Source organism: Mixophyes fleayi, chromosome 6 (assembly GCF_038048845.1).
Source record: "Mixophyes fleayi isolate aMixFle1 chromosome 6, aMixFle1.hap1, whole genome shotgun sequence".
Classification (NCBI taxonomy): Eukaryota; Metazoa; Chordata; class Amphibia; order Anura; family Limnodynastidae; genus Mixophyes; species Mixophyes fleayi.
The window spans coordinates 96,927,305-96,945,271 of record NC_134407.1 but is presented as its reverse complement, the minus strand read 5'-3'; the positions used below and the strand labels follow the sequence as shown (position 1 = coordinate 96,945,271).

At 40.5% G+C, this 17,967-nt stretch overlaps 1 protein-coding gene across 2 annotated transcripts in view; it reads left to right on the top strand.

Moving 5' to 3' along the window:
* Positions 1-17,967, top strand: part of LOC142161449 (dual specificity phosphatase 29-like) — a 137,522-nt gene that overhangs the window by 87,079 nt on the left and 32,476 nt on the right. For both annotated transcript variants that reach the window (XM_075217069.1, XM_075217070.1), the window contains 2 exons: positions 10,022-10,234; positions 12,807-13,027. In XM_075217069.1, coding sequence (XP_075073170.1) covers positions 10,022-10,234; positions 12,807-13,027 — 434 coding nt within the window. The remainder of the gene's footprint in view (positions 1-10,021; positions 10,235-12,806; positions 13,028-17,967) is intronic.

The window sequence follows — 17,967 nt, the reverse complement described above, 5'->3', positions numbered from 1 at the left end:
CTGTGCATAATATTGTGTCACTTGGAGACAGATGCTCCTAACCAAATTAAATTATCTAGCATGATCAGCCAGGAAGTTAGGCAGCACCAGGTACCAGCACCCCCACTTCCAAGCCTCCTGGCTATTTGCAAATGAGGAGATTTGGCCAGAGGCATCCATCCCCATTAAAAGCATAGCACATAAAAGACCATAAGTAACACATAATACAAAAACAGCAACATAGGCAATTAAAACTGCTTAAAATCAAACGTATAATTTTACAATATAGAACAATTCTTCAATTGCACTCTCTTGCGACAAGTGTAGCACTATTTTCTGTGCTATTTTGAAAACGCAGTTTTAAAACACCATGACAATGGCAAGAAAATTAAAAACTTGAGGTAACTAAGAAGTCAACACACTTTTGCTACAATTAGTAGCCATAACATTACAAGTCCAGGACAGTCACAGGATCTGACATGTGAAACAAGACTCGCTGCTCAAAATATTCTGAAGAAGTCCGAACAGGGACTTAAAGCAAATAACCTATCTAAGCTGCAACCCTACTAACAATGAACCCAGGATATCAAGATATTTGTTGTAGGCGAGTAGGATTATCAACTTGTTTATTTTTTAATAACTAACAACATTGATAAAATAGTATACATTCAGTATAGATGTATGTACCTCATAGGACAAGGCCAGAAGTATCTTCCACATAAACATAAAGGATGTCTTTGTAGTGTGACAATTTTCAGGAATTCATATTTAAATAGATTTTCATGAGCTACAATGGGAATGTTACAGATTGTCAGAAGTAAAATTTAGCTGCTGTTAAAGGATGTGAAGGGTCACACAGCCAGGTGGAGAGGGGAGCACCGAGCATTTATATGCCTGTAAAGACTGAAATTACACTCCAAGGTCCTACCGAATGATTCTCTGGTCACTTGACCTGACTCTGAACAAGATCTTTACTGATCAGCAGAATTGGGAGAGCTGTGTGCATATCTAGTAACGAACATTCATAACTAGACACTAAGCAGCTGTTAATGAGTTATAAACCCAAGAAATGCAGTAACTAAAAAACACATATGTGAACTACATGATACATGCAGCTTACTTTAATGTTTGTGCATCAGAAACAAGGGGAATTTGTTTTATTTTTTAGTTGCAAAAAATGCACCAGTACACATCCATAAACGTCTATTGAAAGAATATACATCCCACAAGCCCAGTGTATTAGAAATGAACACAAGAGAACAGGACATGCTGTGTTCATGGTCTGTCCAGCGTTCTCTCTAAACACTTGTGTGTACTGTCAGCACATTCCTCAAAGGGTTCAATTATGTCTATTTGCTGTACTGGCAGTGTTGCATTCACAGAGTGCCGAATGAATCTCATCATCATCTATTTATTTATATAGTGTCACTACTTACACAGTGCTGTACAGAGAACTCATTCACAGTCCTTGCCCAATTGGAGCTTACAATCTAAATCCCCTAACATACACATACACACAAACCCAGAGAGACTAAGGGCAATTTAGTAGCAGCCAATTAACCTATCAGTATGTTTTTGGAGTGTGGGAGAAAACCGGAGCACCCGGAGGAAACCCACACAAACATGGAGAGACCATACAAACTCCACACAGATAAGGCCATGGTCGGGAATCGTACTCATGACCAGGCCCGGCGCTCCCATTAGGCAACCTTAGGCAGTTGCCTAGGGCGCCGGGACCTGCAGGGCACCGCTGACTAGATTTTCTAATCTAGTCAGCGGCTCAGGAGAGGGTTGTTTTTCAGTGTCCGCGGGGCATCTGTGAAGTATCACACTGTCTGTCAGACAGACAGTGTGAATAAAGTTCTTTCCCGGCGCCCCCCTCCCCTCCCAGAATGCATCACTCCGCCTCTGCGTGAAGAAGGCGCGGATCAGCTAGAGAAAAGGTTAGTAAACTCTCCTTTTTTTTGTAGTGTGTTCGCAGGGGTGGGCGGAGGCGGTGAAATTTTGCCTAGGGCGCCGTGAACCCTAGCACCAGCGCTGCTCATGACCCCAGTGCTGTGAGGCAGATTTTTTTACCACTAAGCCACCGTGCTTAAGCCAAACATATGATTGGTGCATGCAAAATACCCTTGTGTATGAGTCTTCATACAATCTCGTAAAATAAAATAAAAGATTTTCTGTATGTGATTTATTAGACTGGGTCAAGGCCATCTGCAGTGTAGGCTTTTATTACCTCATTAGGATACTGTCCTAAAGATATGGAAGGAGCTTCACATGTCTGTAGTGGATTGTGGCGGTGATACTTTTTAGAGAGAGAGCTGCAGGGAGTATCATGGTTAATACTAAAAAATATATTTTACGTTCATGGTTCAGATTTTAACATTAGTGATTGTTTAATAAAATGGCTTATTGTTTACTATGTGTCATCCTTCTTTCCAAACTCTTCTAAATGTCTCATACGTATCCTTTCTTCGCTCTGGATAATTCTGGATGAGCACACACATCTCCAGACATTGTGTGTTCCATTTCCATGGTCCACATTATATGAGCAGCATATGCAATTTTATAATGTAGCTGCTAAAAACACAGTTATTGTTGCATTACGGTCATATAGATCTCTCTCCAGCAACACATTTGTTACATAGGTCATTACAGAATTGTAAGCCCATTATCGAAGGTTCATTTACAAAGCAGTTCAGTTGTGAGCCCGCTGCACAAATGATGTATTGTGACATCAGAGTCATATCATCCATTAAGCAACCTAGGCTCCTGCCCAAGGCCCAGCGGGCCTTGAGGGACCAGATTATTCAAACCAATATATATGGGTTTTTTGTTTTTATAAACAGAGGGATGGGACCTAATCCAGTATATCACATGCCTCCAAAAGATTTAGATTTTTACATGCAGTAGGCATTTAAATATATATGTTCCATTTTTCTACTAAGATGGTTTGGTGCGGGTCTGCTTCCCATTTTGTTTAGACTGCTGATTTATGTGAGTTGTCTAGTAGTATATGTTTGTACCAGAAGGTGTTGCCAGCATTTCCATCTAGTTTTATGAGCATTATTCTTAATAGTGGCGGAGGTAATCATAGAATGTGTTGTCATTTAATTTAATTGTTTATCTAGTGTCAAAGGCCGAATACACAATACACGGTTTTCAGCCGATTATCGGGCTAATCACACGATAAACAACTGTTCGGCCAGATATTGCATTAGTGTGTATACTGAAAAGATGAGCGATTATGGTTTCAAAGCTCATTGTATCGTGTCATTTGATCTTTAAACCGGACAAAAAATCTCATTCAACGATGGAACGATGTTACAGAGTCATGATATTTTCAGCAGATAGGTATGACATATGAAGAGTACAGATCTGAAAGTAACTCTGTTAAAACATGTATTGTGTGTACACATGAATCGGCATGCTGATCGGGACTATTTTTTTCAGTCATTGGTAAAATCTTTACTGATATGGCATCGGAAGACATTGTCTGTAGTGTGTACCCAGCCTAACTTGTAAGCTCTAATTTTAGTAGGGAGATAGAATTGGTCTTGTAATGGTGTGTTGGGATAGAAGACCTTCTGCATTAAATAGGTTATTTATAGTAGTAATACCTTTTATGTGCCAAAGGGAGAAATACAGATCAGAAATGTTTTCATTGATAGATTTCGTCTCATGGTGTTGAGCTCCTTATTTGTTCTAATGGGCCTAACCCATACTGTTAATGTGTCTAAAGTTAATGTTGACATATTTTAATCATGATCATCAGCTATTTATATAGCGCTATTAATTCTGCAGCACTGTACAGAGAACTCACTCACATCAGTCCCTGCCCCATTAGAGCTTACAATCTAAATTCCCTAACATATACACACACAAAGACAGATAGACAGACGTATTGGCAGGCCATAGAGATTTTGGTATCTAAATTAAGGGCCTTATGAAGAGTTGGACGCAATTTACACCTAAAATGTAATTGTGTACTTTTAAAATATGTAGTTTACTCTGTATTCAGAGACACACGTATCTTATCCAATGAAGTTTGTTCAGATAATTTTTTGGAGTGATACAAGCCATTGTGTGAAAAATATACATAGGGATGAGCATCATCTTAAATGCGGCTATCCTTCCCAACCATGAGAACGTATAGCTCATCAACTTGGATTCATGGATTCTTTTTTAAACACAACACTACTTACATTTTCCCCTCCATGGTTGAAGATTTATACCCTTGGTATGACAAATGACAGATGATACTAAGAAAGTCGTATGGCAGAATTCAGCAATAGATGCCAAGTTAAGTGGGACTTGGCTGGGAAGATACTGATTTGTCAATCTGTTCAGGACCTGCAGACAGGTCTTGTAAAGTTGTTGAGACAGGAGTATGAACTTGCAAGCGAAATTAAATTTGAAACAGGTGTTCAATGCAGGGAGCAATGCCAAAAACCTCACAGAGGGAATAACTACATGAAATATTTAGTGCTCATTGACTCCAAGACAACCAGACAAAAATTAACTAAAAAAAAAAAAATCCTACTTGTGCAGTCAAATGCAGCTGCATTATATGTGGAATACATTCATTCATTTTTGACTAATACTAGCTATTGGCTATTTGATTTCTGCAGGCAAAAATTTTTTGAAAATGTGTGTAAAACATTTAATATGAATGAACAAAAAGAAACGAGTTTAAAATTTATGAACAACTGTTATGCTTTGTCAGTTATAGTGGGATTCAATCTAATTGAGGGGCTGTAAGGGTTCAAACGGTTCTGATATTAGAGATTCCAAAATAATATTAAGGTCTCACAGTGCTACGAAAGATTTGGTGCTAGGAATTATTATTTTAACTGCTTGAAAAAATCTTCCCACTAGATCATCTGCCGCTTTTGCATCCTGGAACACTAAGTGACAAGACCTGTACCTTCAATGCAATAAGAAGTAAAGCCCTTCTGTAAACCTTCTTGAAGGAAATCTAGCAACTGAGTTAGTTTAACTGCAACTGGATTGATCAATCTGAAAAAGCATCAAAGTATAAATGTTTTCCAAACTTTGTAATGCATTATGGAAGATTTTTTCTTTCTTGCTTGCAATAATATCTAAATCACCTTGTCAGAGACTCTTGAGCAACAGCTACTCAATCTCCATACCATCAAGGGGAGTGCCAGAATATCTGGCCAAAGTAAATGAGGACTAGGTTGTTTTAGGAGCACCTCCCATGCTACTGTGAACCATGGCTGGCGAGGCCACAATGAAAGAACTGCTATTACTTCTACTGTCTCTCTCTTGATCATCAGTGTGTGTGCAATTAGATGAACAGGAGAGAACACATACCCCAGTTTGAAGTTACAAGATCTGGTTAGAGCATGTGTTCCCCCTGCTCTGGAGTCTTTGTGACAGGAGTAGAATCACTCTATATTGCTGGTTTAACTTATCGTCAGATCTGAGGGGTGCCAAACCTTCCACCAACTGTTAAAATTATGAAATGTCCTAATGTACTGTCCACTCTCCTGGATGGATCAAACATTGACTGAAATAATCTACCATGAGTTGTCCTTGCCTGCTACGTGAATAGCTGACAGAGATCTCAGATTGTTGATACCTCTATCATCATAGTTTTGTTCATAGTGCCTCCTTTTTGGTTTATAAATGCTACTTGTCCTGTTTTCAGCAAAAAATCTTAGGATGTTTGTGTTGAAAATAAGGCAGAAAATGTTCCATTGCATGCCACACAGCTCTTGTCTTTAGAATGTTTGTATGCAGCTTCCTTCTTTTGAAGCCATGTACTACTTCTGTGAGCAGATGAGCGGTTCAATATTTGGATCTTGAATCTGTTGTTAACACAGTCAGTTCTAGTTCTGTGAGGGGTACTCCCCCTTCACATAATGCTGGATCCTGCTGCCAGTTGAGAGAATCCATAGTGCGTTGTGGAAGTCTTTTAGTCTGATCCAGGGATTCTGGAAGGGTCCCTAGGGTTGAGGAAAATATCCTTAGTAACTTGACACAATCCCTTATTAAAGATTTTTGCAGACACTGAATTTGAGTCAGGTGTTGAATACTCACGAGTCTTTCCTCTGACATGGATGCTTTTTTCTTTCACTGTGCCTATTCCCAGAAATTGTATCTGTTTAGATGGCACAAATTGACTCTCTACTACAGGGGTGTCCAACCTTTTAGCTTCCCTGGGCCACATTGGAAGACGAAGAGTTGGTTTGGGCCGCACATAAGATACACTAACAATAACGATAGCTGATCATCCAAAAAACCATAGAAAACATAGTTAACATATATATATATATATGAGAAAAAAAGTGATTTTATATATATATATATATATATATATATATATATATATATATATATATATCACTTTTTTTTTCCAAATCCCCCTATACTTACCTTTCAATCGCCCTGTTCAAAAAATCCTCTCTAGTTATTATACTATAATCACTTTTTGTATTGTTTCGATGCAATATCAATAAAGTGCATTTAAGCCAGGCATTGTATATCAGGGTGCCCAGGCCTGCGGTACCTGACATATACATCACTGTGACCCCAAATTGTGACCTGTTTTGCTAATTACACCACTATGTTAGTTAAGGGATAACAACTTATAATGGGCCAAAGAGAATAATATATAATGCCCCATTAGTATTACAAGTAGAAGTATGTAGCAGGGAGATAAGGTCCATGATGCTCCAGGACCAGGTGACTTTTATTCACTGGTCAGCGTCCCTTGAAATAATAAAAAAAATCCCCCTTAACTTACCTTTTAATCGGCTTGTTCTCCTGTCCTCTTCTCTTCTTTTCTCTAATTCTGTGCTGCTGATTGTTCTTCTCGCGCGGGTGACTTCTCTGTGCTGCGCTCTGCAATGGATGTTGGGCGTGATGACATCATGCCCGACATTCACTGTGAGCACCGCACGGAGGAGGAGACAAGGGAGGGAGCCCAGGGCCCTCTTAACAACTTCTTGGGCCCCCGGGCACAGCAGTGCACCGGGGCCCCTATATACACATATATATATATATATATATAAAAAAAAATGTTTTATATATATGGGCCCTGCAGCCCAGGGGGGCCCGTCGGAGGCAGCAAAAAAAAAAAAAAACCCTGGAAAAAAAAAGTCAATACTTACCTTGCGGTCAGCTGACTATCTGGCTCCCTCCATGGTCTCCACCGTCGCGCTCCGCAAGGGATGTCGGGCGGGCGCGACGGAGGAGACCATGGAGGGAGCTAGGATCGCCAGCTGACCGCAAGGTAAGTATTGTCTTTTTTTTTTTTTTCAGGTTTTTTTTTTTTTGCTGCCTCTTACGGGCCCCCCTGGGCTGCAGGGCTCCCGGGCACCTGCCCATTGTGCCCAATGGGAAAGATGGCCCTGAGGGAGCCTGAGTACCAGTTGATGTGACCGCAAGGTAAGTATTTTCTTTTCTTTGCAGGATTTTTTTTTTCCATTAACAGTGCTGCCCCCTTGCCACAACCAAAACTCCTTCTGGGCCACATTTACAGGCATGCTGGGCCGCATGCGGCCCGCGGGCCTCAGGTTGGACAACCCTGCTCTACTATATTTATGACAAAACCATATTCTTTTATAAAAAAAATATTACTTTGAGTATTTATGTTCGGGCAATGTGCTCTGATTTTCCTAGAACTAGAATATCATCCAGATAAGGCCTGACTGCAATTGCCTGCTTGCTGAGATCATCCATGAGAATCGATAATTCCTTGGTATAAAGTTCTAAGGCAATGATTATGTGGTAGATACAAGAGTACATTATAATTTTATTAAGGGCAAAGTCAATGACTGGAGATTTCTGTGGGTAGGGGTGGGCCTTGAGTAGTGATTCAATTAAGTGTATATCTAAAACTTTATGGTAACAAAGAACAGCCTAGTGGGCATGCACATAGGGAGTCATACCAGGACCCTTCACATTTTCCTTCCTGGGCAAGTACCTGAAAAAAAGCAAAAAAAAACCCAAAAAACAAATAGAAAAGCCTTACGACATTTACCACCACTGTCTCAGCTTTGAAGAGACAGGAAAACGACAGTGAAGGAGGGTGGAGTCACACTATATACCTTCAGGGGGTGTGAACTTTTATTCCTGTCTTTATTTGTTAGGGCTACCATGGAATCTGAGGAGGAAATAAGATCTCATTTTTAGCATTAAAATTATAAAATTGTGCTAGATTAACATAACCAAGCAAAAATGTTTTCTTAGGTTATTCAGCAAGAATTGCACAAAAATACACCATTCAGTACTTTGGCTTTATACTGTCCCATTAAATAACATTATATTTCTCAATTAAAAGCCTCCAAGAGGATGTTCCACAGCCCTCCTGATGAACAATTTACTACCTTTTAACTAGTTACCAGCATGATCGCTGTATATGCTGAATGAACACGTCATACTGGTATCCACCATAGGTGGAGCATTGAATAATGAAAAGCATTTTCCACTTCTAAGTCACCCCCCCTCCCTCTGCCCTCCCTGTAGGAGTCCCTCAAGGTTCTGATTTTGGCCCTCTAGTCTTCTGCTGTACACTACCACCCTGGGTGATCTCATCACTTTCTTTGGTCTCCAGTATCACCTTTACACTGATGACATTCAACTCTATATCTCTTCTCCCGATCTAACCCCCCTCCTCTCTCGTGTATCTGACTGCCATTCCGTGATCTTCTCTTGAATGTCCTCACGTTTTCTTAAAATCAAAATTGCCAAAACTGAACTCATTGTCTTCTCTCCTTCTAAATCTTCATCCCACCTTGATCTCTATTACTGTTAACAACATCACCATGTCTTCTGTTTCCCAACTACTCTGCCTGGGTGTCACTCTCGACTCCTCTCTCTCTATTTTGCCCCCCTCTTGCTCAATCCTGTCGCTTACATCATTGCCCGCATCCAGCACTTCCCATCTCAGGATACCACCAAAACCATTATCCATGCACTCATCATTTCCCATCTCCATTACTGTAACCTTCTCCTCACCGGCCTCACCCACTGCCAACTCGCCCCCCCTTCACTCTATACTCAACGCGTCTGAGAGTCTTATCTTCCTTTCATGCCACACTTTTTCTGCCTCCCCTCTCTGGCTTGCCTTACACTGGTGCCTCTTTACCTACTGAATCCTTTTCAAACACCTCACCTACAAGGCCCACTCCCACTCCACTACCCCATATATCTCCAACCTTCTTTCCATTCACACTCCCTCCCGCTTCATGTGATCGGCAAATGTCCGTCACCTCTACTCCACTCTGATCACTTCATCCCATGCCAGTATCCAAAATTTCTCCCAGGCCACCCTTTCCACTGGAATGGCCTCCCACTCTCTATCCGACTGTCCCCTAATCCATGCTCCTTCAAAAGAGCACTTAAAACTCATCTGTACCTCAAAACCTACCAGCCATCCACCTAACCATCTCCAAGCTTGATCTCCTCAACCTCTCTTCCCCTGTCCTTGTATGTGCTCCTCTTGCATGTGATACCCTCCACTGACTCCTCTTGTGCCTGCAGTCTGTTTGCTCTCCATTTAGTATGTAAGCTCTTACAAGCAGAGCCCTCCTGCCTCTATACAATTTCTTCTCCTCCAACTTTACTGTATTATCTATGCTTGGAACTATTGGAGTCTTGGTTTTACTCATTTATTGTTCTGTACTGTTTTACCCTGTATGATCAACTGTTTGTACATTATGTACGGTGCTGGGGAAATCTTGTGGCACCTTATAATTAAAGGGTAGTAATAATAATAATGATAATAATAAATCTAAAGTTCCAGCACCTACACTAAAATGTAATGTGTCCCTGTTGAGGGCCATTAAATATATGTTGGGTCATTATTATGGTGGAATGGTAAGCAATTGCTTCTCTTTCCATGAGTTTCTCTCTTTTCACTCTATTACAGTACAGAATTCCTCATTGCTTTAATTTAGATGGAAAGGGTGCTCTTACCAGGATAGGATTGCTTTAGTATTATGCAATACTTGACATGACAATAAACCTAAGGTTTTAGTTCTTGATCTAATCCTATGAACTTTTATCTACTTAGGGACCACAGGAATACAGCGCTAGTTGCCCAAGCAAGGATGCCTGCTGATACAACAAACCGGAAGAAGCGCAATGCCTATGCCGCAGTCGCTGTAGATCCAGATACTGGGTACAGCACCCCTGGGGCATTTGAACTGGAGAGACTTTTTTGGCAGGGAGCAGCCAAATTCACCCATGTCAATGAAGTTTACCCCAACTTATATATTGGAGATGAGTGAGTATAATAATCACAGCTTATATGCTTATGTGGTAGATACTAGAGTACATTACAATTTTATTTAAGAAGAGTAGTATCAAGGACATCAGATTTGTGTGGGTAGGGGCTAGCTTGATTAGTGTTTTAATTAAGTGTGTACAATTAAATGTGTACCTAAAAGTCTCTCCACATGGTAATACAGACAAAATCCTTCAGACCAGTTATAAAGACTTAGTATAATAAAACGTTCGAAGCACCTAAATTTTTTTAAATCTTACACTTTTTATTTTTCTATTTGATAAACTGCTTTCTATAAATGCATTACTAACTCTAGGCAAGATAAACTGATAGCCATAGTGTTTGTCTGACCAATGCATTCTTTTAATTCTCTCAAAATACAGTTAGTCTAATTCTGGGGGTAAATAAATCCAATTCTTTTTATGAGAGAGCAAAATTATAATCTACAAGTGAACCCGTGCATGATACTCATGCATTCTAGTCAAATCAAGCTACTTAAGGTCTTAAAAAGGTTCTTGTCATGCATTTGGGCCTAGCCCAGGCCTCCTCAGGGGAAGAGCGTTACTTCCCGACGCAAGCGCCCTTTTTAATGTGTGTTCATGAGGTAAAATTACCTCATGAAAATGTGTTTGACCCCTCAACTCGTAAATTTAGCCTTTACTACCCCCCCCCCCCCACATGGGGGGAAGGGGGGATGATGGAAGTTAACTGACTTCACTATTCTAATTTTTTGGTCAAATAATGTCAGTATACCAAATTTCAGGTCAATTGGATGAGTCCTTTCTGAGAAAATAGTTTTTTTTCACACACACACACACACACTAACACACGCCGCTAGGCTTTTACTTTTATATATTGGATAATGCTAAGAATTTAGTAGGTCAGTGTATAACTCCGCCCAGCAGGTGGCGCTGCAGCTTGTTTTGTTTTTTTCCACACACAGACTAATACACGCCGCTAGGCTTATATATATTAGATCCTCTATTTTAAGGGATAGTCCCAAATTTTCAAATTCTGGCCTGGAAACAAGGGCTGGCTGGGTTGGGGGGGGGGGGCATCTGTTTCCCGCTGTGGACACATAGGCCTGCTACCTTTGGCTGGATCATTGGGCTACCTGCATTTATTTTTCCTGTAAATTGTTAATAATAGGTTGCTGAGCAGAGTCTCGCCCCTCTGGGCTAAAATTTGCCAGCCAGCCCCTGACTGGAAATGTATTTTGTGCTAATCAACTATGTGACACACTCCTTCTCTGATTGTTTTCTGGCCTTTCTAACAACATATAAATCATATACAAATAAGTATTTATTTAAGGAAAGTGTTTTAAACTCAAGCAAACCACATAAATAAATTTAGTAAGCATGTAATAATGGTATTCCTAGTGCACGAAGGTCCAACCTTGAAAGTGCAGCTTGATTTGTACTTAGATGTACCTGGTCAGCAATAGAGGGCCTGAGTCCTTAAGGAGATCAAGACAAAAAAAGGAGTAAATTTGATCCTGGACAAAACCATGTTACAATGCAAGGGGTGCAAATTAATTTATTATTTTGCACATACAGAAAATACGGATTTTTTTGTCATGTAGCGCAAAAAATACTTGATAACATTATTTTTACACTGACTAAAAATTTGTCCCCACATTTTAAAACTACCCCACCTCCAATACAACATGGTTTTGCCAAGGTGCAAAGTCACTCCTTTTTTTTGTTTTGCTCCTTAATGATTGAATATATATCACACATCATACAAAGACAAACTTGTAAATTTGCTTATAGCAGTATATAGGGATAGCATAAAGCTATGGCCTTGTCTACTCTTTTCTAGCCTCAATTAAGGAATTAAAATGATTGAGGTTAAGCTGGGTACACTCTACCATAATAAACAACTGTTAGGTCTGATATTGCATTAATGTGTATGCTCCTTCGGTCAAGTTTTATCATACGAGAGCACATGTCGTTTGATTTGATTCATAAAAATCACTATCAACGATCGAACAATGTTGGGCAAATGTGGAAGTGTGTATGCTCTCATGACCAGCAGTGTAGGCAGATCTCACGATCATTTCAGCAGATGGTTCTGACAGATGAAGAGCACAGAATTGAAGGTAAATCGTGTAGGTATGTACACATAAATCTGCATGCTCATCGGGACTTTCAGCTGTTGGTAAAATCATTACAAAAATCACATCTGCAGTAAAGTTCTGTAGTGTGTACCCAGATTTAGAGTTACTTATGCTTAATAGTTATACAAGAAAAAGATAAGTGCACAAACAATGACTCGTCTGTTCTAACTTAAGAGTAGTACAAGGATTTTTATCATACCATGTGGTTGGATTTTTGTTTGTACAATTTCCTGTAGCTGCACAGATTTGCATTGATCTTGCAGCTTGGCTAGCGCCACCTGTTTGTATACAGAATAATGTAATTCGGAAGCTGGCCTTTTCACTCAAATGTACTCTACAAGATATATAACATTAAGAACATTACTAAAGTCATAATTATTTGGAGTTTTGCAGAAAATTTGAGCAATAAAAAGTTCAGAGAAGATTAGTTATGGCATATTGCTGCTCTCACAGGAAAACTGCTCTGGATCGTTACGGCTTGGAGAAAAGTGGTTTCACTCACATTTTGAATGCAGCACATGGCCGATGGAATGTGGACACAGGAGCAGAGTATTACAGCGATATGACTCTGGAGTATTATGGTGTAGAGGCTGAGGATCTACCCAGCTTCAATCTCAGCCAGTTCTTCTACCCAGCAGCTACATTTATCCAAACAGCATTGAGCAGCCCCAACAGTAAGTGTGAATATATACAAACCACATAAATAAAACAATTATGAAAACGTACACATTTTTATCATTGACCCCCACACACAAGCTTAGGCATAAGAAATTGCACAAATATATTTGATCGAACTGAAATTGGATTCACATCTAAAATCACAGACAAACCGGTGGTACACCACATTTGTTATAGTTAAATGCTACATTTCTTACACATATAGGAGTGATATAAGCTTAACTTTTGTGTGGCACAAAATATTATGTGCTAAATAAATTGGGATTAGGGTATTTGGAGAGTTGTATCCCCTATATTGCTTGCCTTATGTGTAGGTCAATGGATTTTCCTTGTGTACGCTGTAGTGCATGTTGAATACATTGGCAATTAAACAAAAGGAGTAGTTCATTATGAGCATCTACGGAGGCACATCCCCCAAATATAAGCTTAAAATAGTAGTAACTGGAATCTACACAGTCAGGAGTAGTCTCAGTGACAGAAATCAATGTTTTGTACAGTAAACGGAAGTGTTTGCTAATTAAATAAAAGAGTAGCAGTCAGTGTATTTGGAGCAACTTTTGCTGGTTCCAGCCTATATATAATACCTAGATTTGGGGACTGGCTTTTGTTTGGTCATATGTGTCCAGCAATATACAATATGCTACAAAGTGACACAAAACATTGTTTTCACATAAAATGCATACTACTTTCATAATTAGAGACATTGTGGGTGGTGGTCAGTGCATCTGGGGCCCCTTTTTGGCGTCACTTTTCCTTGTGTTGGCATCATTAGATTTTGTCAGATTGGAGTATTTCAGCTCAGTATAAGGCATTAGGTGACACAGTTTAACTATAATAGGTTTGGTAGTTTACAGGTTTGGCTATTTGATTAAAATATGAAATTTTATATCCAAGCATTTTTAATAAAGTGCATTTATAGGCTTAAGGCAAAACTTTTTTTTCTGTTTATAAAATATTTCAAACAGTTTTTTACACCTAGGTGGATGGATAATTCACATTTCTTTACTTGACCCATTTGTAATTATTATTTTTTTTTAAGAAGTTTTCTAATTTTGGCCAGTTGGCTTCAAAACATGTTTACATATTTATACATTTTAAAACTGCTCATTATTATTAATAAATTATGCCTCTCTCCACATCAGACATCTTCTTTAGCTATCATAGAATTAAATTGCTCACAGCTCAACAAATATTCTAATTTACACATAACTTGTGTACTAGATGGTTTCCCCATAAGAAATGTAAACAGCACAAATGTTTTTATCAGCATTTATAATCATACATCTAAAACAGTAGTGTATCTATCTTATTTGTAATAAAGACCTTTCCACAACGTTCTGTAGATACAAGTGCATACCACTAAAACAATTGAAAGAAAAGCAATGAACATTGCTCTTAAACAACAGGTTATCAGATTAGAAATATGTGATGTGTGTAAATTATCTCAGGGTGTTATTCATGTTAGGAGCTATGTAAAAAAACAGTGGTAGAAAGGGCCAGACTGGCCATCTTGCACTTCTGGCAAATGCCAGAAGGGCAGATAGCTAAATGGGCCGATCTGACTGGCCGCCCGTCCATCCTAGCTGTAGATTAATATGTAAGCTATGTCTGTCCTATTACAGTGCAGTATTAGTGAGCAGCAGTCCTTCAGACACGATGCCAGCCAATAGTAATCTGAAATGGCGAGTCAGGTGATGTGACACCTGATTACAGGCATGTGTAGTGCACAGAGTGGCAGACGGAAGTAAATAGGCACATTGCTGTTTGTGACCCTATGAATGGCGTAGGGGTCTCGGGTCACATCATACAGCTGCCGCCACTGCTGGCGGTCCGAGATGAGGAGGAAGACGACTTGGTGCAGAGTGACTGAGGCACCGGCCAGGAGTATCAGTCAGAAGCCGACACCAGGGTGCTGTATTACACTATGCTGGCCACCGAGCTAGAGTCCAAGGATGAGAACAGCGACCTGCTGAACAACACCGATTCCCGGGAAAGTACTGCCAGTCTAGAGGAACTAGAGGACAATGACAACTCGGGAAACAATGACAATTTGGTGACCTGCATCTACCAAGGCTGGCAGGAGACCACCAGCACTCCCAAGGATGTTTTGGTGAGCAATTCTCCCTTGTGGTTTGCTTTCAAAAATCAAGAAAATATTTTATGATGTTCGTTTTCACAATAATCCTCCAAAGAATACATCTTTAATTCTACAAGATGGGCTATGGACTTTTCAAATTCTAGTTGTGCTTAAAGCTAAATACCACGTCATTCCCCACTATTACTTTCGCAGCCACTTCCTGTTCCTTCTCAATCTTGGATGAAGTATTTCGTGCTATGACCTATTTAGCCTTGCCTGTTCCTGTTCTCATTGCCAAATGGTTGCACTTTGTCTCGATACTGCTTCGCCTCTCTATTTCCCACACACACAGTCTCCCGGACCAGTCCCATAGTGGACTACCTTGGGCCGGGTCACTGGGCTACATGCATTTTTTTTTCCTTTAAAATATTCCTAATAGGCTGATGAGTCGAGTTTTGCCTCCTAGGTTAAAATTTGCCAGCCCTCCCTTGATTCCTGTTTACTGACTCCTACATACAATGAATATGGCATGACTGCATCCCTGCACACCGACTGACTACTTTCCTTAATATAATGTGTGAGGGAGGGAGGTATGTTAATATAATGTGTGAGAGAAGTGGGGGTATGTTAATATAATGTGTGAGGGAAGGGATTGGGGGGGTCTTAGTATAATGTGGGTGGGAGATTGGCTATTATTTTAATGGAGTGTAGGTGGGGGTAATTATCTAATGGGTGCTATTTTATTTGTGGGGTGATGGTGGGGCAACTTAATTTAAGAAGGAGTGATGGGACCTTTAATTTAATGCTGGGGTGGTTTGGGGCTATTGATTGAATATGGGGCTGAGTTTGAGGTATTTATTAGTTGTGGATATGAATTGTTTAATTTCGGGGATGGTTGTGGGAAATGGTTATATTTAGAAAATGTAAATACTATAAATTTATTGCTGGGGTTGTTTGGAGGAAGGGAGGTTTGTTATTTAAATGGGAATACTATTACTTTAATGTTGGGGCTGGTGGAGGTAAATAGCATACACATTTAATAAATTCACCTATTAATTTAATGTCAGGGTTGGTTGGAGGGAAATAGATCTATTTATCAAATGTGAATGCTATTATTTTAATGTTGGGGCTGGAGGGAGGCCTAATTATTAAACATGGGTTTTATTGATTTAACACCAGGGCTGGTTGAATTTTTCTAAATTTCATGTACCCATTTTTTTTCAAAATAGGGCGTCACCGGCAGCCACAGGTGGTAAAAGTGACTAGAAGAGATAGGAGAGTGCAGGACAGTCTTCCAACTGTCCTGAATCTGTTGGGACAGTCCAGAATTTGGGTGACTGTCTCGCTTAGTCGGGATTTGGTCCAACTGCAAGGACAGTTGGGAGGTATGTCCCATTTCACACTGTACTGCTTGGGAAGGTAGAACCGCGTGCACCTAACAGTGGTGCACACGGTATTGCCTGTGGATTTGTCTAAAATGATGACCATGTTACATAATAGGGGCCCCCCTGTCTTAAATATCCCCATACAGGACACAGCCAGAGCAAGCCGAGGAGCTCTAAGCCTCACAAGATTTGGTAATCTCGTGAGACAAAGAACTTCCCTGCTCACTCTACAGGAAAATGTCATCCTGATGGATGTCTGGACTGGGGGTGCCATAATGTGGTTTGAAGGATGTGATAAATGTAATGGTTCATTATAATGTATGTATCAATTAGGGATGAGCGGGCTCGGATTCTCGCAATCCGAACACCCCCGAACAGTGCGGATTCGAGCACTGTTCGGGTATTCCCGCCGATCGCAAAACTGAAAACGAGGCTTAACGTCAGGATCCCGCGAGATCCGGATTCTTTATATTCCCCGCTTGCCGCCGCCATCTTCACTCGGGCATTGATCAGGGAAGAGGGAGGGTGTGTTCAGGGCCGCCATCAGGGGGGTACGGGGAGTACTGTTGTACCAGGCCCGGGCTCACCAGGGGGCCCGTAACAACAGCTCAGCACAGACTTACCTGGGGCCCGCCGCTGGTCTCCGCTATTCTGTCTTCAGCCTGGCTGTCACCGTGACAGCCAGGCACCAGGATCCGATCGCAGGGGGAATGATTGTGACAGATCACATGATCGCAGGGGGAATGATTCCTCCACCCCTGTGATCGGATCGTGGTGCCTGGCTGTCACGGTGACAGCCAGGCTGAAGACAGAATAGCGGAGACCAGCGGCAGGCCCCCAGGTGTCCTGTTCTCTGTCCTGCTGAGTCCAGTGGTGCTGTGTCCTGTGCTCTGTCCTGCTAAGTCCATTGGTACTGCAATATAACTACGTTCACTGTTCCTGCAGTATATAAGTCCATTGGTACTGCAATATAACTACGTTCACTGTTCCTGCAGTATATAAGTCCATTGGTACTGCAATATAACTACGTTCACTGTTCCTGCAGTATATAAGTCCATTGGTACTGCAATATAACTACGTTCACTGTTCCTGCAGTATATAAGTCCACTGGTACTGCAATATAACTACGTTCACTGTTCCTGCAGTATATAAGTCCATTGGTACTGCAATATAACTACGTTCACTGTTCCTGCAGTATATAAGTCCACTGGTACTGCAATATAACTACGTTCACTGTTCCTGCAGTATATAAGTCCACTGGTACTGCAATATAACTACGTTCACTGTTCCTGCAGTATATAAGTCCACTGGTACTGCAATATAACTACGTTCACTGTTCCTGCAGTATATAAGTCCATTGGTACTGCAATATAACTACGTTCACTGTTCCTGCAGTATATAAGTCCATTGGTACTGCAATATAACTACGTTCACTGTTCCTGCAGTATATAAGTCCATTGGTACTGCAATATAA